The sequence below is a fragment of the Equus caballus genome, chromosome X, assembly GCF_041296265.1.
Source record: "Equus caballus isolate H_3958 breed thoroughbred chromosome X, TB-T2T, whole genome shotgun sequence".
NCBI lineage: Eukaryota > Metazoa > Chordata > Mammalia > Perissodactyla > Equidae > Equus > Equus caballus.
The window spans coordinates 25,685,114-25,712,646 of NC_091715.1; the positions used below are offsets into that span (position 1 = coordinate 25,685,114).

Here is a 27,533-nt window from a genome sequence, read left to right on the forward strand (position 1 = left end):
CTGAGTCTTAATGGTAGTTGAAGCCAACAGGCAATGGTACTCAAAATGTGTATAGAGAAAGAAGACAGGTAGTTAAGAAGAGAACATCCACATTTAAGGGTTGTATGGAGCAAAGAGAGTCTATATTGATTATGGTTACAACTTCCAACTTGTATCTCAAGTCACTACTATTCCCCCAGAATTTAAGATTTTATATGCAGCTATCTACTCCACATCTCCACCTGGATCCGTAATAGGCATGTAGAAAGTAACATGTCCACATCTTCTTCCTAAAATATGTTGCTTTTGGAGCCTTCCTCATCTCAGTAAATGAGTACCCCATCTTCCATTCGCTCAGGCAAAAAACTCTGTAGTCTTCCTTGATGCCTTACTTTCTTTTGCACCTAAATCCAATATATCATAAAACCTTTTGGGCTCTGTCCTCAAGATACAGAAGAATCCAATCACTTCTCACATTCACCTCTCCTTTTCTGGTCCAAACCACAGTCATCTCTCTCTTTTTTTTTCAATTTTTTAAAAAAAATTTTTTGAGGAATATCAGCCCTGAGCTAACATCTGCTGCCAATCTTCCTCTTTTTGCTGAGGAAGACCGGCCCTCAGCTAAAATCCGTGACCATCTTCCTCTATTTTTATATGTGGGATGCCTGCCACAGCATGGCTTGCAAGCAGTGCGTAGGTCTGTACCCAGGACCTGAACTGGCGAACCCTGGGCCACCAAAGCAGAACGTGCGAACTTAACCACTGTGCCACTGGGCTCTTGACTGAATTACGACAACTGTTTCCCAATGGTTTCACTACTTCCCTTCAGTCTATTATAAGAGAAGGGCCAGATAAGTCAAAACATGCCATTCTTCTGCTCAAAACCCTCCAATGACTCCAAGCTCATTTCGAGTAAAAGTCAAAGTCCCTAGAGGGGCTTGTAAGGCCCAAAGTAATCAGATTCCTCTTACCACTCTGAGCCCCTTGTCTACTACACTTCTGCTTACTTGACCCTTTCCAGGCACACTGGTCTCCTTAAGGTTCCTCTGACATGCCAAGCATACTCCTGCCTCAGGGCATTTCCACTTATTAGGAGCCTCCTGGACTGTTTTTCTTCCCATTATCCACATGGCTCACTTCCTTAGGTCATTTAGCTTCTGCTTAAATGTCACCCCTCCAGTGAGACCTTTCTTAACCACAATATTTAAATAACAGCACTTTTCTTCCACCACACACAAACCTTCTCAACTGCTTTCCCTCCTTACGTTTACACATTGCACTTATCACAATCTTATATATTCTATGTTTAACTTTTTTATTTGTTAATGTCTGTTTCCCACCTTCTCCTTCCCAGAATATAAGCTTCATGAGGGTAAGAATTTTCACTGCTATATATCTAGTACCAAGAAGTAAGCCTGCCTAGCACATATCTAGCACCAAATTATTCATTGAGTGAGTGAATGAATTCCTATGATGTTTATGACAGATGACATTTACTTAGCTCTTACTATGTGCCAAGCATTGTGCCAAGCACTTCCCACTTATTACATGACGAGAAAATAGGATAATTGCAAGATAATACCATTCTGGAAGCCAAGAAAAGGAAAGTTTCAACTTTCCTTTTGAAGAGTTGATTAACCCTGAGTTAATTGAAGAGTTTTGTAGAGTTGATTAACAGGACCAACGTTAGAATGAAGTCAAGTAGATGGATAAATAAAAAATAGGGCCATTCGCTATTATAACAGTCATTGGCAACTTAATGAGCCCTTGTTTTCAGTAAATGTTGGTGCTGGGGAAGCCAGATTAGAGTGAGTCAAAGCACAACCAGGAGCTGAAGAATAGGAAATAGTGATGTCAATCACTGCTTCAAAAAATTTGATGGTAAGGGGAAACAAGCATAGTTGGTGAAAAAGATGGTATCCTCAAAAAGTTCTTTTAGGATGAGGGAGATGAGCACAATGGTTGGCTGAAGGGGAGAAGCAGGAAGACAGAAGATATTGAAGATGCCAGAGAAAGAAAGCAGAACTATTACTAAAAGAATATGTTGGAGAATGTGAAAGAGATCCAGTGTCCAGCTAGAGAGGCTCTTTGCTGCACACATAATAGGGCTCAATAGGCTTGTTTTCTCCCTTTTCTGGTTTCTTTAAAGTGAAAAAGAGAAAGGACCTAGGAATAGAGAAGCAAGGATGACTGACAAGTGCTTTACGGTTGCCAAAGATAGAGAACACAGGTGATCATTTTTCAGTTTATCGACTATTAATCGTGATTATTAAAATTTGAAATGTATTATTAGGGAAGACAGAATACTGAAATATTATTTTAAGGAATAGTGTCTTTGCATGTATGTACATGCATATGCATATACACATATGTGCTTGTACACACATATATGCTAAATCTTTCTTGGAATCCAGAGAGATTTTTCAGGTATCTATGGGCGTTTGTGAGGAACTTCCAGCCATGTTGAACCTCCTGGTACTTGGACGGGCCCCTCTACTTGATGAGTTTGCTCCTTGCTGAATGGCAGTTGTAGAAGCCCTTATATAGCTACAGACAGACCATTCAGAGTTAATGCTCGTTTCTTGTTTAAAGAGTGGTCCTGGAATAGAAATAAGGAAATGAAATCTCATGACAGTGTCATCATAAAGTCATCAGCCAGATGGCAGTCCTTGAAATCTAATCCTTAGAGGCTTCTCACAATAATTTGTAATATCATATCTAATATTATCTTATTCACCAATTCATATCTATTCACAGAGATTGAAGAGAAAGAAATGAACTTGCAGAGGCCCATATTTCTGGCTTTCTATGTTAACATGGACTTTATACGGAATATGATCAGGAAAACAAAATATTTGCCTACATAGGTCACAATGATGATCTATATTCTGATCTGAATTGTTGAACTACAGAATTTCGTTGAAAAATAGGCTTTTGTTTTATTCAAGAATGGTAGATTAATTCCTTTTAGGCACACATGGCTATTTATATTTATCTATATAAAATGGTAAATCAAGGTCCTATCAAAGCCAGTATGGAATTTGAAGATTCTTCTAACCTATTAATAAACTTAAATCGAACAATAAACTGCAAAATAAAATTAGTTTACTTTTGTTTTTATGTCTTGAAATTATAGCCTGCCAGTATATAATATCAAAGTAAAGTTTTTCCAAGATATCTATCTATAGATATCTAGATAGATAGGTAGGTAGATAGATACATAGTCTTTTTCGTGAGGAAGATTGGCTCTGAGCTAATATCTGTTGTCAATCTTCCTACTTTTGCTTGAGGAAGATTGGCCCTGAGCTAACATCTGTGCCAGTCTTCCTCTATTTTGAATGTGGGTTGCCGCCACAGCGTGGTTTGACGAGTAGGGTAAGTCCGCACCTGGGATCTGAACCCACAAACCCAGGCTGCCGAAGCTGAGCATGCTGAACTTAACCACTAGGCCACCAGGCTGACCCCCCAAGTTATATTCTTTATACTTTCTTTAACATTCAATAACCTAAAACTGAATTGAAGATTTCGTTGCTTTAAATAGGGTTCCAAATGTATAAAATTTTTGAATATATTTATCTATATGATTGAAAGTTTCAGGGCAGGCAATACATTAGTGTTCAACAGTGAAATCCGAACTGTGAGAAATGATGGAATCCAAATGCTTTCAATAGAGTGCCTTCTACCTAAAAAGTCTTGTTTACAGACATTTTTCAAAGATATGAGATACTTTCTCTCCACAATTCAAACATTAATATTAACAATCTCTCCTTTTAAAATTATGTTTACGTTGAGGCTGGCCCAGTGGCGTAGTGATTGAGGTTACATGCTCCACTTTGGCAGCCTGTGGTTCATGGGTTCGGATCCCGGGCATGGACCTACACATTGCTCATCAAGCCATGCTGTGGTGGTGCCCCATACAGAAAGTAGAGGAAGATTGGCACAGATGTCAGCTCAGGCACAATCTTCTCCAAGCAAAAATAGGAAGATTGGCAACAGATGTTAGCTAGAGCCAATCTTCCCCACCAAAAAATAAGTAAATAAATAAAATAAAACAAAATAATGTTTATAGAATTAACGACAAAAGTGAAAGTGTTTATATCCTGTGATAGTTGTAGTTTTTGAGATTTTGAACACCAACTCTAGAAAATGGATAAATAAAAGAAATAAGGTAGAAACAAGGAAATAGGATAATGTGAACCACTTTGTAAAAGAAATACCTTTTATTTATGAAATTTGGCAAAAACTCTTTTTAATGTAATATAGTATGAAATTGTTATAAATGTACCCTAAACTGCTTAGGTGAACGCCGACAAAGACGGTCTAGAGCAGGACCATCTGTGATGTTCCGTGATGATGGAAACGTCCAATAGGGAAGCCGCCAGTTACATGTGGCTCTTGAGCACTTGAAAGGTGGCTGATGAGATGGCGGAAATGAATTTTATGTTTTATTTAATTCTAACTAATTTACATTTAAATAGCCACCTGTGGCTAGTGGCTACCCTATTGGACAACACAAATCTAGAGGAGGAGGATGATGTTACTTCACTTCTGGGTTTAGCTGGGCAAGATATTGGATGAAAAGGTCAAAATGTAAAAGGTCACAAAGAGTTTTCCTGTTCTTATTTAGCATAAGATCTATAAGAATGTAAAATCAGAGAAGCTGTAGCCAAGTAGAATATGGTTTAGTCTGTGCAGTTGACACACATAGCCTCCATAGCAGGCGAACTTCTGATGTAAGTTATCATTAGCCAACTGAGGATCCAGCTCTCCTCACGACCTCTCACGCTGACCAGAACAACCGTCAAGCCCAAATGGCCCATTGTTATTACGATCCTACGTGAATATACTGTATGAATATACACTATACATGAATATATGACTTACATGGATATACTGTATTTACTCAAAGATGTGACTGGTTATCTCTCCAGGGAACTTTATGCTGTCCAGCTACAGCATGCCGGTTTATCAGTTTATTCTTTCCACACCCATTATGGCAGACATTCTCTACTGGCTGTCTCAACTCCAATTCCTAGGCACTAGAGGTGGTTTTGTGGCATAGTTCTGGCCCTAAAGTTCCCGGGAAAGCCAGTGCTTTCCTGATACACGCACTATGCCTTTCCCTTCCCCTTGTTCTTCTTCCTGCTGGAATGTACCTGTTCTGAGGGAAACGCCAAAAAGAACGTGGAAACTTCAGGGCTGACATGGTTGATCCACTGAGTCAACATGAGCATCTGCCTACCTCTGAACTTCTCATTAAGTAAAACAAATAGATCTCTATCAGGTAAGCTACTGACCTTGGGTTTTCTGTTACTTGAAACTGAAAGCAATCCTAACGAATACATTTTTATTCTGTCTCGAGTTATTGGTACATTGGAACACTTGTAGTTATTTTTTGTTTATTCATTTACCTATTTAATCAAAAATGTTTTGAGGGTAGTTACTACTTGCCAAGCTAAGTGCTAGGTAATATGGTGGACAAGTAGCCAATGTGCATACCCTCACTGAGCCAACATTCTCATAAGAGACAAAGACCAGCAAACACTTAAGTACGGTGTAGTCAGATAAGCACTATAACAGGGGGCCAAAAGAGGGCGGGCTTTGGGGTTGGTAGTCAGAGAAGGCTTCCTGGGAGAATTGGCATTTACACTGGGACCTGGATAATGAATAGACCTTAACTACGCAAAGAGGAAGGAATAAGAGATATATGTATGTCTCAGGTCAGCAGGTAATAGAGAAGACAGAACACAGCAATGAGGAAATGAAAACAGCTCAATGTTACTTCATTGTGTTTAGGAATTTGGGAGGGGGGGTTGAGAGAGAGCAGAAAGTTAGGCTGGAGTTTTAAGGAAAGGCCAAATCACGCAAGACCTTGAAGTCATCTAAAAGAGTGTGGACAGTCTTCAAATAATAATGGATAAGCCACTAAAGGTTTTAAAAGTGGAAGGAGAGTGAACGACATGAATATACTGTATTTAGAAAGATCACCCTACATTCTATGTAGAGAATGCATGGGAAGTAGGAAGGCTAGAAGGAGGAAGTCAGTTAGGTGAATGATGTAGTCACTCAGGCAACACATGATAGTCAAGGAGTAGGGATGAAGAGAAGTGACTGGATTTGAAAGCTATTTAGGCAGTAAATAGCTCTATGATAGCTTAACTATTGGGGCTGTAGAAGGAAGAGTCAAGCATGAGTTTCTGATTTGAACAACTGAATGGATTGTGGTAATGTTCACTGGAATGGCATCATAGGAAGAGAAATAGATTGTATTTGGAGAAAGAGGTTAAAAGAGGGCAAAGATGAGTCCAGCTTTGGGACCATTCAGTTTGAAGTTCTTGAAGGACATTAAAATGGAAAGAAATCAGTAGGATATGCAGGTCTGAAACTCAAAAGATCAGTCTCAGCTGCAAATGGTATCGTGGATAGTCATCAGCAGACAAACTACACAAGAGGATGAGTTTTCACAGAGTACATGTGAGAAAGGAACAGGGAAAAACTTTAGAGGCATGAGTCAAAATTAGCTTGATGAATTGCAGATTCTGTATTGGCCAGCAAAAAAGGTAATTTGGCTTCTAACATTCTATATTACTTTACCTATTGGAGAAATAACTATATACCTTCCTTAGGTGGTAGCTTTTTAGAGACCAAGTCAAAAAATATAAACCGGAAGCCTCTCCTCTGAAGAATCCAAAGACCGTAAGAAAGTGATCAAAAGAATGGAGAGAGCTGCTTGGAGGTTCAAGGAGCATGAGAACGTGGAGAGGGGACTGCCAGAAAGAGTGGCCTAGATGGGACAGACCTCCCTTGAAGCTCTAGTTTTGTACCATGAACAAGCTTTCTTTTTGGTCTCTTCTTAGCTTACGTTCCCTAAACTCACCAAATTAATTTCTGATTTTAATCTGCTTTCCCAAAGAAGCTTCTTTTTGAGAAGCAAGTATTTCCCATTGAGATGTACCTATTGACTCTCTGATACCAATCAATTGCATATGAATAAGTCTTCCTGAGCCTACCCGCCCTTGTTTAACTGAACAGATACCAGATGTATTTGGAGCAGAAAGTCCAAACCTTGCCACTGAGAGGAGGCAGTAACCTTGAGAATTTTTTCCTATTCTCAGTCCCCTGTTTAAGCTCGTCTTCTCTCCACCAGGGTCCTTTGGATAGGACCCCAAATACAACTCTCCAACTTCAGGGTGGGTCTTCTTTTCCATGGTCATCTGAACACCCACTGTCTGGAATTCAGGACTAGAGCTGCTCTATTCCCCCAGGGTCACCAACCTAAATCTGGTTTCACATGAGTTTTCACTCAATCTCTAACTCAATTTCAAGATTTACTTGGTCTCTCAATTTTCACGTATCAATAGCTCATTACTCCTAAAAGATTCTGCTTTTAGTTCAAAATCTGTTTTTTTTTCCCTTTGATGGTGGCCTTTTCTGCTTAATGAAGGCCACCTAACCGACTTTTTCAGTAATTCATGTCACCTTCTGGAACTCATTTACCTTACCTTTCAGTGTGGTCTTCCTCATCATTGTACAAGTACTATTCTTGCCCCTGTTTTCTGACAGAACTGAAAATGAGTACCCAGTATTCCTTAACTTACCATAGCCTGAACAAGGTAACTCTACATTATGCAGAGAGAGTCATCATTCAACAAATATTTACCAGCTCCCTATTATATCACCTGCTTCAGGATTTCAGGATGTGTCAAATAAGAAAGACAGTCTCTGTCCTCAGAGGTTTAGACTAGTGTGAAGGACAAACATTAAACAATTAGTTACATAATTCATTTTTATTCATAATTAGGATAAATGCTAATGAAAGAAAAGCCCAGGGGTTAAGAGAGAGGATAATAAGGGGACAAGGCCCAGTTTGATTAGATGGTATCTCTAAGAGCTGTTAATTTCCATAGATATATAGTGGGAGGTGAAGTTATGAGTCCTGTTACACTACAGAGATTTTCCCATTGGGTGTGTAAACTGAGATACAATGATGGCACCATGGACAGTTATAACTCTATCTTGAAGCCCCAAGTGACTTCCTTGTCAGATTAAGGATGGGGCAGCATGTGCCGTGATGGAATAGAACAATATTTCTTTGGATAGAGATCTCAAAGCAGACTGATAAATGGCTTTTCTAGCTACAAATCAGCATTTTGTTTTTGTCTAATCTCTAAGTATGTCACTACCTTTGTGACTGTGGGCAAATCATTTAATTTCACCAGTCTGTGGATCCTTCATCTTTAAAATAAGAGGATTTAGGCAAGCCTGTGCTTTTAGATGGCATTTGCTGTCTTGGATCCTCCCAAGCCCTGGTTTAGCAGGATTGGGAAAACAAATGTGCCTCATCCACCCAGTGTCACCACCCCATCATTATAGCCAACAGTAGTTTTAGAAATAATGTAGTTCATACCTTTTATGAATGCTTGCCCAAGAGGCATTGATGTTCTCCGTTATCATGTGTACTTTTCTGGTATCATCTGCAGAATAATCCCGGAGAAGTTTCAGTGCCAAGTCATTTGCCACATCGACATTTATCTGCCACTGGCGGAGGTCTTTGGCCAATTGCTATAGGTGTGCATGGGAAAGAGAATGAATATCAGTTTTCTCTGAAATCTTTAGTTGGAGTTTCTTAGAATGCTTCATCAATAGCTTCTGAATCCTCAGGTCGGAACATGTCTACATGATTGCTGTTAACCTACCATGTGATTCAGTCAATCATGACAGTATAAGCTAACTCATTCTTCATGACAAAACTTTTTAAATGCAGCGTCTTGAGCAATAACCAGTATCAGACATTTCAATTTCGTAGCAATTATTTGGAAATAAACTGGACTTAATTGTTTTTATCATGGGAGAGAACTATAAAAGTAAGCTTCCATATAATTGTTAAGTATGTGACAAATACCAAAATTTGAACAGAAAAAAATGCTTCATGTATTTCTTTCCCTCTTTATTAACTTGTTGAATTGTTTATGTAATTAGTGCCATCTACTGGCATTTAACTAAAGCTGCATACAGAAAATACTGAACGTCCAAAGAATAGTGCTGTTATTCTAGTTAAGAACTTTTTTGAAGGATCAGTTTATTCACAATACTTCAAAAAACGTCCCACTTTAAAATTAGAAGGGGCCGGCCCCGTGGCCGAGTGGTTAAGTTCGTGCACTCTGCTTTGGTGGCCCAGGGTTTCGCCAGTTCGGATCCTGGGCGTGGACATGGCACTGCTCATCAAGCCATGCTGAGGCGGCATCCCACATGCCACAACTAGAAGGACCACAACTAAAAATACACAACTATGTACCGGGGGGCTTTGGGAGAAACAGGAAAAATAAAATCTTAAAAAATAAAATAAAATAAAATTTCAACTATAAGGATCTTGCTAAACCAAATGACCTTTGCTTTCTTCTTTGTTTGTCTTTGGCAACTGAGGATCATCAAACTGTATTTCATCACTTGAAATAGCATATATCAAAGACAGAAATAAATCAATGATAGGTTTCTCTGGACGTATACCCCACATTTCTATTAAGCATTGCTGCAAGTTCATGGAGGACGCCTCTAAGCATTAACATAATATTAAATTGCTAGGATAATTATGTCAAATTCAACATGGTTGTGGCTTAAGCCATTGGTAAATGAACAAGGGAACAGGGACAGGGAATTCAGACCAGAGAAAGAATAAAAATTTTTCTGAAAAAAATTAACTTTCAAAACTAAAAAAAATAATCAAATCAAGATGGTACAATTTGACACCAATTAAATTAATAAAAACTAAAATCCAAAGCTGGAAAGGCTGTGGTAAAATTAGCACATTCACGTGCTACTGCTAGGAGCAGTGATCTATAGGGACAAGTTGGAAATAGATAGCATGTGACATACAAATGCTTACTTCCATTGACCCTGTAATCTCACTTTTGGTATTTTGTTCTAACACAATATTTAAAAGAAGAGAAATGCATTATAGGAATAAAGATCTTCATTAACTAAGACAGTAAAAAAAATGAGAAACAATTTCAATGTTTAACGAGAGGACATTAAAATAACATAATACATCAACCTAATGGTCTAATAAGCAGTGAATATGCACAGAAATCATAAGTAAAGAGCAGAACGCAATTTCTGTCTACACCGTATTTCTTAAAATCTGTAAGAATACATAGTCATGAACTAGAAGGGGAACTGGAAATTGAAAGTAATTGATGTTTCTGAAAAGAGTAATCATTTTTGTTCTAATATTTGTTCTTTCTTGTTAGCATGATGTTTGTATAATAAAAATCAAACACTAATACTTTTAGCACAGTTTCAGTATGTTTGGACTCCTGTTCCTTGAAAATGTGTAATCTGTATATAATCTGGCATTTCTCAGTTAACTGGAATATCCTATTCTAGAATCAAATGAAATAACTACATTTATTGCACACAGCAAAGAGACTCAGACAACCAAACTAGCACCAAGCAGCTAAAGCCAACGTCACTAACTTTTTCTATGAAAGCAAAAAGAGAGGCAATTTTTAAACATACAAAGTATAGTTGCTGTGCTGTAAAGCAATTAAAATTTATCCTTGTGGGGGCCGCCCCATGGCCGAGTAGTTAAGTTCGCACGCTCTGCTTCAGCGGCCCAGTGTTTCGCTGGTTCGGATCCTGGGTGTGGACAGGACACCGCTCATCAGGCCACGTTGAGGTGGTGTCCCACATGCCACAACTAGAAGGACCCACAACTAAAATATACAACTATGTACTGGGGGGATTTGGGGAGAAAAAGCAGAAAAAATAAATTTAGGAGCCGGCCCGGTGGCGCAGCGGCTAAGTTCACACGTTCCATTTCTCAGTGGCCCGGGGTTCGCCAGTTCGGATCCTGGGTGTGGACATGGCACCGCTTGGCAAAAGCCATGCTGTGGTAGGTGTGCCACGTATAAAGTAGAGGAAGATGGCACGATGTTAGCTCAGGGCCAGTCTTCCTCAGCAAAAAGAGGAGGATTGGCAGTAGTTAGCTCAGGGCTAATCTTCCTCCCCAAAAAAGAAATTTATCCTTGTGGAATGCCTGCCTTTTCTTATATACTCCTTTTATCAAGCCCTGCAGCTTCTCTTTTCTACTGTTCAGATCCTCACACTATTCAAAAGCCTTTCTGAGGTGAAATGCACACCCTAAAGTCTTTCCCTTTCTAGAAATTTCCTAGGGTACAAAATTACCTCTCCTTTTCTTCCCCTTCTCGCTTAAGCCAAATCTATAATGTCAAAAGTAATGTATACTAAGATAAGAAAGACCAATTGGCCCTGACTATCTAGAGGATGGATTTGCATTTTAAAAGAAGAGTTTCTTATCTATCATCTATTAATTCTCTAACTGGTAGCATAAGAATCCACAAAACTGAGACCAATAACTTGGTTACCTTTTCCCAAGATAATTCTTCTTTAGGAAGGATACAACTGTTAAAGAAATACTTATTAAGAACCAACATCAGAGCATATATGTATAGATTTAAGAATATAAAATATAAATTAAAATTTTAATAAATATAATTAAAATCATTTATTTTATCTAAGAAAGATAAATGACCAGGAAGCCATCCCTGATTCATGAGTTGCTATTCGAAAAGTCTAGATATAAGAGGATACAATCTTTGGTTCTAAAAAATGCCTAAAATTATACATTGAAAAGTATGCTAAAATTTTCCAAAATCTTGAAGGAAATAGCCAGCTAGAGTTAAATTAGAGACTTTACAGTAGAAAGGTAGTAAGAGAGTGAGGCTTTCCTTCAAACCAGAACTTTTTGATATATTTTAATGCTTGAAAGCCAAAAAATGCACAAGCTGTATCTTTTTCTTCAAATTTGTATTCACACTGAAATTTAGATTTTTATACCTGAGGAAATCTTGATTGAGTGTTAACCCTCACTGAATAGGGCCCAGGTTTTGCGAGTTCACAGGATTAAAAAGAAAAAAATCCCACTGACCTTGACTAACATTGGCAGGGCTAAGGCCCTTATCTAAACTCAAAGGTTCTCAACCGCAGCCTTCTTTTCTCTCCTCTTAAATACATTCACCAGAATAGACTGGTTTCCCTTCCAACCAACGTAATATGTTGACCACCTTGGGCTTTAACCAAGTGTCATTCACACTAGGAACAATGACCTTGACCAGCCTTGCCTACGACTGTGAAATTTACTACTGGGATATTTCCAGACCACAGAAGGAGTGTAAATTCAAAAACACAACAGAATTCACACACACTCTTGTTTTATTTCTGAATTCCATTTACAATGGGATACACTACAGGGAATTGTTTGTGTGGTGATCACGGTGTGTGAAGAAATTTAAAATACTGTGAGCACTAGCCTATATAAAAAAGATGATTTTGGGGGCATATATATGTATTTGTGTGTGTGTGTGTTTCCTATGAGGAATATAAAACACTAAATCCTCAAAAGATTGTGTCTTCAACCAGGAAAGAAATATTTCCTATTCAAACCTAATATGATGCTGCTGCAATATGTGCTTAGTATTTATAGACAGTATTTTAGGCAGAAAAATGATTGTGGACTGTGGGACAACCCGAATTGATTTCAAGAATTTTGCGTATTACAATTTTTCCATTTTAATGCTTGTCTTCTCTCATTTTTTATTTGTAAGATACTCTTTTTAGGGATACTGACCCTACATGGAAGAAAACAGGGAAGGAAAAGAAAGGATAGTTAAAAGTCTGGGCAAAAGAATAAGCCTGTTGGGTTTGAATCCTGGCTTGATCACTTACTAGATATGTGACAAATGGGCAAGTTAATTATCCTCTCTGTGCCTCGGTTTCCTCCTTCATTAAATGGGTGTATTAATAGGATTTACCTTGAAAGATTATCATGAGGATTAATTTAGAAAATCCAGGGAAAACACTTAGAATGGTGCCTGGCATATTCAAAGCATTCAATAAATATGACCTATAATCATCATTATCACTACTACTATTACTCCTCCTACTACTACTGCTATTTTCAATGAACCCCACTATATTCACCACAGGGCGGGCCTTTACCGAATGCAAAGCAAGGGACTCACTGTTTTATAGACATTGTCTATAATCCTGCGGCTCTAAAACGCTCCCATCAATTTAGAAGATAAATGTGAGTAGCTAGACCTATAATTAAATTTTTAAGGTTGAGGATTTTTTAAGTTTTCTTATAAAATGTGTCTTGGGATATTTATCTACAAGTGAAATTAACATTTGTTTCAGGTGAACTCGATTGTTCAGTTCTTTAATGACTGGACTCAAAGGAGCTTTAGGAAAGGCAGTGCAGAGTAATGAAATGGCATCTTCCCAGGAGCTCTTGCTTGGCCATTGTCTTGCAGTTTGAGGTTAAGAAAGTCATTAACCTTTTGAGTGCCAGTTTTGTTGTCTGCAAAAGAGGACGGGGCTACTTACTCTGATTATGCCTAAGGTTTCTCGTGAGGCCAAAATCAAAATTAAATTGCTTGGAAAATTAGAAAACAAGATCCTAATATATTTACAGACAAAAAAGTCCTACATATTGGGTTCCTCTCATTTTGCCTAGGATACTATGTGTGCATACATGAACTAAGAAATTCATTAAAAAAAATTGAGCTCTGTGAGCTAACAGCTAAGAGCTTATTAGCTCTTAGAACCATTCTCTGCCTGTCTCTTACTCTATTCAGAATTACAGATGGAGTAACCTCTTCAGGGGATTGGAATTTGCTGGCATTTCTTGTTAGCTGGCTTCCAGCTGGGTTAGGCCAGCAAGAGGCCCCGGTCGGAGATAGAGCAGGAGGAAGGGTGAAACTAGAGTATACCTCCCCCTCTCTCTGTGTGGGCAGCAACTTCTTTGTGTCTCCATTTCCGGCTAGACAGGCCCTCCCTCTGTAGTTTCAGTACCTGCTGCGCAGCCTCCACAGTGGTCAAATTAGCCCCAGATGGCTCTGGTTACACTTGTGGGCCCTCCAGCCCTTGAGGTGGTAACAGCTATCTGATGTTGCTTAACTCCAGGTTGCCTCACCATCTCCTACTGGGCTTCTCAGCTCCTCCATTAGCCGTGGAACCAATCCTCTGTGTTAAATTCCCTCTGAAATATCTAGGCTGGTTTCCAGGCTGAACCCTGATGATACAAACCAGAAGAAATCTCACAGCAAATGACCTACCTGTAACTACAACTACACAGGGGAAATTAACCTATCAAGCATAAATTTCACGAAACATCAGACTTTACATCTTACATCCTTCTCTCCAGTCTGAGAGGAAGAGGTGACTCCTGTGCTATGGGATGCTGAATCTTCCCTCTGGACACTCATCTATTATGGGATCCTCTTCCACGTACTCCCTCTCTCTTCGTGTCTTTTCAACCTTTTGCCTCTCTACAGGGTCTTTCTCTACCGCCTTCAAATATGAGTCTCTCTCCCATCTTTAAGCAACAACAAAATCTGCTATCATTTTCTTTCCTTCACGGTGAAGCTCCTAAGAAGGCAAATACTCACTCATGGCCTCGCCTTGATTACACTCCTGCCACTCTATAATTCATCAAAATCAGGCTTCTGCCATCACCATCCCACTAAAACTATTCTGACAGAAGTCACTGTGGCAAATTGGATTACAGGCCTCAATTCTTTATCTCACCCTATATCCATGCCATTTGCTATATAACTTTGAATTTCCTGCTACAAAAGGCAGAGTTTACTTCCCCGCCCTTGACAATGAGCTTGGCCATATGACTTGCTTTGCCTAATCCTAATGGGATGTTAATGGAAGTGACACAAGCAGAGGCTTGAAATGTGCTCCTGCAGTGGGGCTAGCCCTTTTGCCCTTCTGCCAACACCATAAGACAAACATAGCCTGGGCTAGCTTGCTCATTCCTGGAGAAGGATGAGTGACATGTGGAGGAGAGCCAGCCCAATCAACCCACAGCGTGAAGCGGTGCCTCCCCAGCCAAGCCACAAACTTAGAAAGAACAAAACGCTTATCGTTGTGTGCCACTGACATTTTGAAGTTGTTTGTCATGCAGCATTTTTGTGAAAATAGTTAACTGATTCAGTCCCCAATGGCCAATGTCTGGCAAGTTTTAGGTTCTCATTTACTCAATTTATTTGCAGTGACTGGTGCTACTGACTACTCTGTTCTTCTTGAGGCCCTACCTTTTCTTGGCCCCCGCTCCTTTACACTCTCTTATGGTTCAAATTTCTCTTTTTCTGTCTGTCCCTTAAATGTTGGTGTTCCCCAAGTTTCTGTCCCTAGCCCAATCTTCTCCCTCTGCAGTGTAAGTTGATCCTTAACTGGAGGAGGAGGCAAGGAACATAGCTACAGAGAGACTGTAGCACAATTTTCTCTTTTTTTCAAATCCCCTACCTCCATTGCCATTGCATTAATTTAAGCCCTTATCTTTTTTTTTTTTGAGGAAGATTAGCCCTGAGTTAACATCTGCTGCCAATGTTCCTCTTTTTTTGCTGAGGAAGGCTGGCCCTGAGCTCACATTGGTGCCAGTCTTCCTCTACTTTATGTGGGACGCCTACCACAGCATGGCTTGCCAAGTGGTGCCATGTCCGCACCCGGGATCCGAACTGGCGAACACTGGGCCGCCAACGCAGAACGTGTGCACTTAACCGCTGCACCACCGGGCAGGCCCCAGCCCTTCTTATCTTTTGCTTGGACCGTGCAGTAATCTTTTTATTGGCTGCCTCCTTCCACTCTCACACCAGCGCTTCCATCCACACACAGCTGCTCAAGAGATCTCTTTGAAATGCAAATAGAACCACATTACTCCTCAATAAAACCTTTCAATGGCTCCCTATTACCTACAAGACAAAGTTCAAACCTCTCTGCTTGGATTACAAAGCACTCAAATATACGACCCTTACCTATATATCCACTTTGATCTTTTGTTATCTCCTTTCTTTTATCTCCTTTCCTCTTACCCAATCCCGTAACTGCCCATATGAGAATACAAAAACTCTTTTGCTAGTCAGCAAAAGAGACCTCACAAAAATGCAGGTTTCTTGCCTCCAATATTCAGACTTCAATATAGTTAAATAAGATATTTTTCCATATAAAGGAATTTAAGGAAAATGATTAGGCTTATTGTAATTGAACTTTGAAGAATATAAAATAATCTCCTTGATGATTACAGCATGATGGGAAAATTATTGTGTATAATAAAATAAGACCTTGCCAAACAAAGATGGCAGAAAAAAATACATGTTTGGTTTATTTTAAAAAAATCACTGAAGAATTTACTCTTAAGTATGAATTCATGTTCTATAAATCTTTACTGGGAAAAAGAAACAATTTCTTGCTTGCTTGTATGAATTAAAGCAACCTATAAAACCTCTTTATGAATTTATAATGGAAATGTTAAAATATCGTAAGGAAGCTATTTCCAAAGGAAAGCCTCTCACCATTAACTTCAAGACTCATCTATTAAACCTCTGACATTACCAAACAACTCTGTTTCAGAAGGTAACACTCTATACAGGGCATAGTATTTAAGAAAATGGCCCTCGTTTTCCAGCTTACTGGAAATGATTAATCTTTTCAATAGCTTGGAGGACTACATACCAAAGCTGTTACTTTTTTGTCCTCTCAACAATGACTACAAGCTGAGAGCAGGCTAGTAAATGTGTTATCGGCCAACCCATTAGAGTTCCATTATTTTCTGTCTTACATGGCTTCATGTAATGAATTTTTATAATTAAACTAATGGCATGCAATTTATTTTCCCCCCTCTTTACTTTCAGGCCCCATTTCTCTTCCAGCTTCTCTGGAATAAGTTTTATACAAAAAGAAGGGAGCAGAGCCCTCCAAGTGCTTCATTACCTTAATTTTATTATGACATTTTGGAAAGCATTCTCTTTATCTGGGCTCTCTCTTTAATTTGCTGACTTTATTAAAAGGCTTAAGCAGTGCGGTAATTAACAATTCACCCAGCTACCCCAGGCATCTAAGAGAAGTCTGGTTGAGAGAGTGTGGAAATGGTTGGGTAGCAATGACTCCAGAGAGAATGCCAGAGGACAGATCCCCAGAAAGTGGCATGTTCTCAGCTACTTTTCAAAGCCCATGAGCCTACTGTGGTAGACTGCGTTATCGTTCACAAACATCCAGTGCCTCTTCTTGCCAGAGGATTATGTATCTGCACCTCACTGAATCAAGGATGGCAACGTAACTGATTTTGGCTACTTGTCACTTCCGGGCAGAAGATTTAAGAACTTGGCATTATTCACTATGTTTCCCGCCTCTTTGATCATGGGAGTATGTATCAAGACGCAGCTGTTATCAGCTGTGGTCTCTGAGTGACTAAATTAAGTAGAACCCCCTTGAGAACCTACAATGGACACGTAACACGAATAAAATATAAACTTTGTGTTAAGGCTCTAGATTTGGGGACTGTTTGCTACTATGGCATACCTTAGCCTATCCTGTCTGACAGATCAACCCAGGTACAACCCTGCCTCAGATAGAGCAGGGCAATCTACCATCTCCAGATAGGCTGGGGCCAGGAACAGAATAAGCTAGTCAACGACACATAAAGAATAGGTTCTATTGCTAATAAATGTTTAGAAACGATGTTTCTAAAGCAGTTTATAGACTTGAAGAAACAAGAAAAGATCTGTAGCCTTAATGATGTGCAGGTATGCCTTTTCAAAGCAACTTTATTGAGATATAATTTACATACCATAAAATTCACCCATTTAAAGTATATAATTCAATGGTTTTTAGTATATTCACAAAGTTGCGAAGCCATCATCACAATCTAATTTTGGAACATTTTCTTCAGCCCCAAGAGAAATCCTATACCCATTAACAGTCGTTTTCCACTGTCCATTCTCTCCCTCCTCCAGCTTTTACTGGATATTTCATATAAATGGATTCATACGATATGTGTGTGTGGTTTTTTTTTTTTTGTGACTGGCTTCTCTCCCCCAACATCATGTTGTTTTATTTTTAACAAATAACTTTTTCTTTTTTTTAAGATTTCATTTTTCCTTTTTCTCCCAAAGCCCTCTGGTACCTAGTTGCGTATTTTTAGTTGTGGCTCCTTCTAGTTGTGGCACGTGGGACGCTGCCTCAGCCTGGCTTGACAAGTGGTGCCATGTCCATGCCCAGGATTCAAACTGGTGAAACCCTGGGCCGCTGAAGCAGAGAGCATGAACTTAACCACTCGGCTGGCCCCTAACATAATGTTTTAGAGATTCATCCATGTTATAGCAAGTACCAATAGTTTATTCTTTTTTTGTTTTTTAGGAAGATCAGCCCTGAGCTAACTACTGCTAATCCTCCCCTTTTTGCTGAGGAAGACTGGCCCTGAGCTAACATCCGTGCCCATCTTCGTCTACTTCATATGTGGGACGCCTACCACAGCATGCTTTTGCCAAGCAGTGCCATGTCTGCACCCGGGATCCGAACTGGCGAGCCCCCGGGCCGCTGAGAAGTGGAACATGCGAACTTAACTGCTGCGCCACCAGGCTGGTCCCTATTTTATTCATCTTTATTGCCAAAATATATTCTATTGTTGGACATACCACATTTGGGTTTCTAATTTTTGGCTATTATAAATAATGCTGCTACAAATATCTGTTTAAAGGTTTTGTGTGGACATATGTTTTAATTTCTCTTGGGTATATACCTCAGTATGGCACTGTTATGTCATATAGTAATTCCATGTTTAAGATCTCCAGAGGGGCCAGCCCCGTGGCCAAGTGGTTAAGTTTGTGTGCTCTGCTTCAGGAGCCCAGGGTTTCACCACTTTGGATCCTGGGTGTGGACATGGCATTGCTCATCAGGCCATGCTGAGGCGGCGGCCCACATAGCACAACCAGAAGGACCTACAACTAGAATATACAACTATGTACTGGGGGGCTTTGGGGAGAAGAAGAATTAAAAAAACGACAAAAAAAAAAAAGAAGATTGGCAACAGGTGTTAACTCAGATGCCAATCTTTAAAAAATAGATATATATATCTCCAGAAACTGCCAAACTTTTGTCTGAAGTAGTTGCACCATTTTAGAATCCCACCAGCAATGTATAAGGGTTCCAATTATTCCACATCTGTGTAAACACTCATCATTGTCTTTTTTTATTTTAACCATGCTAGTGTGTATAAAGTGGTATCTCATGGTAGTTTTAATTTGCATTTTCCTAATGACTAACGATGTTGACCATCTTTTCATGTGCTTGTTGGCCATTTGTGCATCTTATTTGAAGGAATGTCTATTAAAATCCTTTACTGATTTGTATTTGGGTCGTTAATGCTTTTTGTTGTTGTTGAATTGTAAGAGTTCTTTACATATTCTGGCCATGTCTCCTATCAGACATATGATTTGCAAATATTTTATCCCACTCTGTGGGCTGTCTTTTCACTTTATTTATGACATTTCTTGCAGCACAAAAGTTTTTATTTCGATGAAGTTCAACTGATGTATTTTTTATTTTGTCAATTTTGCTTTTGGTGTCCCATCTAAGAAAACATTACCTAACTCCTTGTACTGCTATGTTGTCTTGTAAGAGTTTTAAAGTTTTAGTTCTTATATTTAGCTCTATGATCCATCTTTGAGTTAATTTTTGTGTATGGCATGAGGTGGGGTCAAACTTCATTATTCTGTATGTGGATACTAATTACCCAAGCACAGAGTTTTGAAATGACTATTCTTTTCCCATTGAATTGTCTTGGAACTCTTGTCAAAAATCAATTGACCATAAATGCAAGGGGGACTTTCAATTTTATTTTATTGATCTATATATCTCTCTTCACGTCAGTATCACACTGTCTTGATTACTGTAGCTTTCTAGTAAGTTTTCAAATTAAGAATTGTGAGTCCTCCAACTTTGTTCTTTTTTTAAGGTTGTTTTGGCTATTCTTTGTCCCTAGTACTTCAGTATGAATTTTAGGATCTACTTGTCTATTTCTCTAGAAAATCCAGCTCGGATCTTGATAAGGATTGCATAGAGTCTGGAGACCAGTTTGGGGATATTGCCATCTTAATATTAAATCTTTTAATCTGGGAATACAGGATATTTTTCCATTTATTTAGATCTACTTTAATTTCACTCAACAGTTCTTTGTCGTTGTCAGTGTACAAGTCTTGCATTTCTTTTATTCCTAAGTAAGCATTTTATTTTTTGATGCTATTGTAAATGGAATAGTTTTCTGAATTTCATTTTTCAGATTATTCACTGCTGGTATATAGAAAAACAATTGATTTTTGTATTTTGATCTTATATCCTGCACATTTGCTTAGTTTATTAGTTCTAATTTTTTTTTAGCGTATTCCTTAGAGTTTTCTGTATACAAGATCACGTCATCTGCAAATAGATATAGTGTTACTTTTTCCTTTGCAATCTGGATGTCTTTATCTATTTTTCTTGCCTAATTGTCCTAGCCTGCACTTCTAGTATATTGGTAAATAGAAATGGTAACATCAGACATCCTTATCTTGTTCCTGGTCTTAGGCGAAAGCATTCACTCTTTCACTATGATGCCAGTTGTGGGTTTTTCTTAGATGCCCTTTATCAGATTAAGGAAGTCTCCTTCTGTATTATATTCCTAGGACTGCCAGGACAAAGTACCACAAACTGGGCGGCTTAAAACAACCAAATTTATTGTCTCACAGTTCTAGAGGTTAGATCCGAAATCAAGGTGTCAGCAGGCCATGCTCCATCTGAAACCTAGAGGAGAGAATCCTTCCTTCCCTCTTCCTGGCTTCTGGTGGTGGCTGTCAATCCTTGGTGTTCCTGGACTTGCAGACGCATCACTTTAATTTCTGCCTCTATGTCACATGGTGTTTTCCTTGTGGTCAGTGTCTTTATGTGGCATTCTTCTGTGTATGTGTCCTTTCCTCCTCTTGCAAGGACACCAGTCATATTGGATTAAGGGCCCACCCTACTCCAGTATGCCCTCATCTTAACTTAATTACATCTGCAAAGGCCCTACTTCCAAAAAAGGACACATTCACAGGTATCAGGGGTTAGGCCTTTAACATATCTGTTAAGGGGACACTATTCAACCTATAGTACGATTTTTTTTCTAATTTGTTGAGTATTTTTATCATGAAAGGGTTTTGGACTTTGTCAAATGCTTTTTATGCAACTATTGAGACGACCATGTGGTTTTTGCCCCCTTTTTTTTTTTTTTACTGATATAGTACATTATATTGACTAAATTTTGTACATTAAACTAACCTTGCATTTCTGAAATAAATTTCACTTGGTTATGGTATACAATCCCTTTAATATATTGCTGTGTTAGGTATGACAGTATTTTCTTGAGGCTTTTTGAGTCAACATTCATAAGGCATATTGGTCTGTAGTTTTTCGTTGTTGTTTCCCTGTGATATTTTTGGTTGTGAAATATTCCTCTTCTATTTTTTGGAAGATTTTGTGAAAGATTGCTATTAATTCTTCTGTAAATGTTTGGTAAAATTTACCAGTGAAGCTATCTGGGCCTAGGTCTTTCCTCGGGAAAAGCTTTTAAATTACTGATTCAATTTCTTTACTTGTTATATAGGTCTATTCAGACGTCCTATTTCTTCCATTCATAATATCCTCTTATAATCCCCTTTTATTTCTGTAAGATTAGTAATGATGTATCCTCTTTCATTTCTAAGATTAGTAATTTGAGCCTTCTCTCTATTTTGTCCTTAGACTAGCTAAGGGGCTGTTAGCATTCTTGATCTTTTCAAATAACCAACTTTTGGTTTTGTGGGTTTTCTCTTCTCTGTTTCATTGATTTCACTCTAAACTTTATTATTCCTTCCTTCTGTTTACTTTAGATTTAATTTTCTCTTCTTTTTCTAGTTTCTTGAAACTAGAAGTTTGAGTTACCAGCTTGAGACCTTTCTTCTTTTTTTTACATAAGTATTTATAGTTATAAATTTCACTCTAAGCTCTGCATTAAGTTACATCCCATAAGTTTCAGAATGTTGTGTTTTTATTTCCATTCATCTCAAAGTATTTTTGCATTTCCTTTGTGATTTCTTCTTTGACTTATTGGTTATTTAAGAATGTGTTGTATCATTTTCTTGTACTTGTAAATTTCCCAAATTTACTTTTCTTATTGATTTTTAAGTTCACTCAATTATGGTCAGAGAACCTACATCATATGATTTCAATACTTTTAAATGTATTGAGGCTTGTTTAAGGCCCGCGTATGGTCTATCCTGGAGAATATTCCATGTGCAAATGAGAAGAATGTGTATTCTGTTATTATTGGGTGGCGCGTTCTATAGATGATTGGTAGGTCTTGCTAGTTCATAGCGTTTTCCCAGGTCTTCTGTTTCCTTGTTACTCTTCTGCTCAGTTGTTCTATATATTACTAAAAGTGGGGTATTGAAGTCTCTGTTTTTTGTATATTTCTCCCCTCAATTCTCTCAGTTTTTGCTTTATGTATTTTTCTTAATTCTTTTCTTTATTCTTTTCCTCAGAGTGGATTATTCCCATGGACCTATCTTCAAGTTCACTGATTCTTCTGCCAGCTCAAATCTGATGTTGAGCTCCTCTAGTGAAAATTTCATTCTAGTTATTGTACTTTTAAACTTTAGAATCTCTGTTTGGTTTCTGTTTGTAATTTATATCTCTTTACTGCTATGCTCTATTTGGCAAGACATGCATTTAGTCTTCTAGATCCCCCAGGAAGATGTCAGAGCTTTTCAAAGTCCCCTGAGGACATCTCATTCCCCAGATCTTCCTTTTAACTTTTTCTCCAGACCATGATTATCTCAACTGATATCACAACCTCAGGCAGTATTTAAACAATTGCTGATTGTTTTGTACAAATACTCTAGGGATAGGGCTTTTCCTAGGGAGTTAGCACAAAGTCAGGGCAAATAATGACAAGGCCTTGGGTATAGGTTTGTTCTAGGGAGCTGCCAGACAGGTCAAATGATGACAATGCTGTGAGAATGAAGAGCATCTTTTTGAGGAACTCCTATCGTGGTCCTCCCTCCCTGCTGGCTGTTAAGGCTGCTGGTTTTCAAGGCTTCTGCGGAGCTGGGAGAAAGTGATGGGAATAGACCAAGTTAAAAAGCCTCAAAAACCCGGCTGTTCTTATGAAGTTCAGCAGTTTACATATTGTTGCCAATCTTCGGTTAATATCCAGAGTTCAGAAAAGGCAATTTTGACAAATTTTGCAATTTGTTGCTTTTACGGAGGAGTGGATTTATAGAGTTGCCATATTATATTTTCAAGCATGGTATAAGTTAAAGTGTGAAGAAGAAACAAGGCAAAATGGTGCCATCAGAGCATAATGCTATTCAAATCTTGGTGACTCTGCCTTAAATATTTCTATTGTACAGCAGAACCTGAGGAAACTAGTCCATGACTTCCTGTGCTCTATCAGTGATGTAGGAAGCACTCTGTTTGTATGCTTTGAGAAGTTTAATAGCTTCATACATACTTTGGGAGGAAAAGTCCTATTAGGTTATTGATACTTTCTCCTTAATCATGTGGGAAGCTTAAGGGGAAAACAAAAGGGAGTAAAGAAAATGCATGAAGAAACAGCAGACCCTGGCAAGAAGATTTCTGATAATGTTTTACACTGTTGTATCAGAAATCCAAAGGTCAAAATACCAGTGTGGGTTAATTTGCCAAATTAATTTTGTGCAAGTCTAAACAGTAAACAAAATGTGAGAAAGAAGAATTCAGCTTCCGTTACTGTACATATCCTTAAGGCAGAGAAGGACATTATCTAATACCACCCAAGGCCCCAAATAATGAAAACTATAAGGCTCTACTTCCATATTTGAAGAAGCTATCCCTGATTAGTTTCTTTTCTGGTATAACAATTTTAGATCCTTAAATAGCCACTGTATTTATTATATATAACATGTTTAGCTTTTTAAATTAATTACATGATTACAGTATATCTATTTTTCAAGTTCCCTAAAGAATGTCTACAAAACACAGATATTTTTCAGCCTTGGAAATGTTTAGTTAATAATTTGATAAATTATTGGATTTCTTGTCTCAGATAATTTTAAGTATTATATGGCCAAATCAGCGGGGCTCAAACAAGATTTCACTTCTCTATTGAATTCATGTACTCTTAGCTCAGCCAAGCACAAAACAGCTAATGCCATCACATTTGAAAAGCTTTTATGCTGAATTTGACACAAAAGCAATCACAAAGCAGACAGAAAGGAAATTTCTCTTTCGAAAGCTGAAAGGGGGAAAAAACAAATGAAAACTCTGAGCCTGGGTAAATCTTTCTTGACACTGGAAAAGAAAGTTTAAAATCACCAAGAAATAATTTTTGCAAAGAATCCATTGCCAAGTTTGGATCAATCTTAATAGCCTGGGGAATAGGTTGTGAAGTCAACCAAGATTCTGCCAAATGAAATAAATCCCATGATGACCATCGCTGGCAATTTTAAGTGTCAATGGCATACCATCTTATCTCTTATGAAAGTTAAATGGCATCCTCTCTCATAGGATTCTGTCATAGCTTATTGGCAGGGATTTTGATTAGGATGGAAATCTTGTATGATATTCTCTAGCATCTGTCTTTCCATCTTAGAAGAATATTATTGTTTTACCAAGGCCATGGAGAAGATCAAATCAAGTCATGTGGTTAACAAAATCAACTACTTACTCACTTTATGCTTTTGTTTCTGAAAAATTAAGGGTTGTATAGGAAAAAAAGAAACTATACATATATTATGGGCATCTCTTAATGACCTGCTCATTAATTATTGACATGATAGACCATCTATAGTCTGTTCTTTTGCCAAACAAAGGCTCTTCTGTTGCTATCTCCTTCCACCCTCACCATTGTGAAAAACTGACACAAGTGGAGCCATTTTAAAATAGAGCTGGAGCAGACATTCCAGAGGAACTCCCTTGCTTGTTTTGTTCCTTGAAACTTGGACTGGGCCAAACCTTTGGATGGGACCAATATGGCAATTGTTTTACAAGCAAATGTTTGAGAAATCAGCAAGAGAATGGACATCCTGAACACAAGACTGATGACCGTGGACTTGCTGAAGGTAGAATCAATAACCAATCATGTATAGCCAAGAGTCGGCACCAATGAACTCTTCTTAAAAACATCTCACCTCTTCTTTCTCCTTTTTCCCATAAAAACCCTGAGCCCCTCTCCTGCAATCAGGACACTATTTGAGTTTCTACTTGGATCTGTGCTCCCTGAACTGCAATTCTTTGATCCCAAATAAACTCTTTGCTTCTCGAACTGGGTTCTGATTTTTATAGGTTGACACTATGCTTTCAAGACAGACTTTTCCCAGATGCCACCTCAAATTTGATTTTTACTCTATGAAGGGGTTGTTATTGTCCCCATTATTTTTTCTAACCAAGAGGAGGAGGTTGTGTAAAAATGTCCAATCAGTAAGGAAATGGTTAAAGATGGAGATAATGAAATATTATAAAGAATTAAAAATAATAATTATTAAAAGTTATGTAGCAACATACACAAATATTTATGTAATAATACTAAGTTCAAAATCAGAATTCAAAATTTTGTCTACATAATGAGGACAATTAAAAATATGTAGAGAAGAAATGGAAGAGATTATAGACAAAGGTTAGCAATTCTGAATCATTAAAATATCAGAATTGTAGATAATTTTTTCTTTAGTTCAGGGATGGTGACTGGTTTAAATTTTCAAAGAGTAGAACAGTCCTGGCGGTTGCCTTTGAAATCATTTCATTGCGGCAGTGAGGGTCGTCATCACTGATGCTGCTGCAAGGGAGGCCGGCTGTCATAATCACAGCTCTCCAACTCTGAAGACACAGCCTGATAACTGCCTTACGAGGTGCACCAGCTCTCTTGCTCATCTTAGGCACATAGACTCAGAAAGAACTTATGGAGCAAGGAGATCCTGGTCAAATTATCCAATGTCTCTTTATGTCTTTTTTCACATTTTCTTACTAAGAAAAAATTGTAAGTGATGAGTCAGCTAATATCACTCAGTAGTGATAACACATTAGACATAAAGGCCAGACCTCCATTTTATAAGCTCCCTGAAGTTCAGAAGAAATAAAAATTATAGTTTCATTAAAAATGGAATACAATTTGCAATTATTCTTTTTAGTTTTTCACACTAAAACAGAATATGAAAACTTCTCCCCAGTATAGCATTTCATTGCTTTCATTTTCCACCTGTTGGCTTATCAGTCATATAATTGTATTTGTCAGTTCATAATTACAGTTGTCTCCCTTTCTGATCCTCATGGTATTTTCTTGATTTGTTTTAGCCACATAGACAACTGGTACAAGAGAAAATTTGTGAAATCATCTACAAGAGTAATCTCTGTGCATTCACAGCTCAACTCTGTTACTTTTGTGTGTGTGTGTGTGAGGAAGATTGGCCCCGAGCTAACATCTGTGCCAATCTTCCTCTATTTTGTATGTAGGGCCCTGCCTCGGTATGGGCTGATGAGCGCTGTGTAGGTCTGTGCCTGGGATCCGAACCTGCAAACCCTAGGCCGGCAAAGCGTAGCACCTGAACCTAAGTGCTATGCCACCAGGCTGGCCCCCCAACTCTGTTACGTTTAAAAGGAGTTATTGAACTTTTCTAGGCTTCAACTTTTTGATCTGTAAACTGGGACCAATAATAATACTTTTCACAGAATGTTTTTGAGAAGATGAAATAAGCCAATATATGTAAAGTGATTAGCACAATTTCTGACAAATAGCAAGTACTTGCTTAATGTTAGTTAGTATTAGCATTAGGATTACTTTTAGTTTTAGCATATGATATTTTAGGAAATGGATGGGAAAATTACAGCTTTGGTCATCTTTATCTGTATAACGAACTTACACTGAAGCTGCAGCAATATATAACATTAAATTTCTAAACATGTTAACACAAAACATCCGTTTCTATAGGTAATACCTGAGACATTTTTATAACATAGTTTTAGACTGACAACTCAAAAGCAAAATTTTTATTTCAAAAGTTTGACAAGGATAACAATTATAATACAATCTTGTTTTTGTTTTAGGTGTTTAAAACATCTTTTTTTTGATGAAATTGTTTTTTTCCTCCTTTTATACTTTCTTTTGCGATTCTTTCTGTCTCTTATATGAGGCCCTTTACTCTTCTAAGAGCTACTAAACCCTAATCACTCTTGTCATCACTTTAGGATTCTCATAGGTTTTAAGATTATTTCTCACTTGCCAACTTCCAGAGTCTTCTTGCTCTAATCAAATCTATCACTGTATGCCTCTCATGTCTCCTTCCCTTCATCTAACTCAAGGGTCCAGTCCAAACTCTTTTTCCCTGTTAATTCCTCCTTACGAGTTAACTACTTCATTCCACGATCTGCTAGATTCATAAAATCCTAAATTTTTGTGGAGGAAAAATAAATAGCATAATACACTGAGTACCTTATGGATAAGATCAGAGCCTTCAAGAATAACCACATAGACTCTATATTCCCCATAGTCAAACCAGGAATTGGGAAAATCATTATGAGAAATCCTTAATCTGGAAATTTCATCTAGGTTCATCCGAGGGAGAAAATCTTAGTGGTAACAAGTATCTCATGAAAGAAAGAATTTTTATTCATTTAGATGTTGCTTCCAAGAGAGGTAATGATAAGTCCGTAAAACCCTATCCGAC

The 27,533-nt window shown here is 38.1% G+C and overlaps 1 protein-coding gene across 11 annotated transcripts in view; it reads right to left on the reverse strand.

Annotated features, from left to right (window-relative positions):
• The window catches only part of DMD (dystrophin), a 2,262,230-nt gene that overhangs the window by 490,380 nt on the left and 1,744,317 nt on the right, over positions 1 to 27,533 (reverse strand). For all 11 annotated transcript variants that reach the window (XM_023633802.2, XM_070257261.1, XM_070257256.1 and 8 more), the window contains one exon: positions 8,387 to 8,541. In XM_023633802.2, the coding sequence (XP_023489570.2) occupies positions 8,387 to 8,541 (155 nt within the window). The remainder of the gene's footprint in view (positions 1 to 8,386; positions 8,542 to 27,533) is intronic.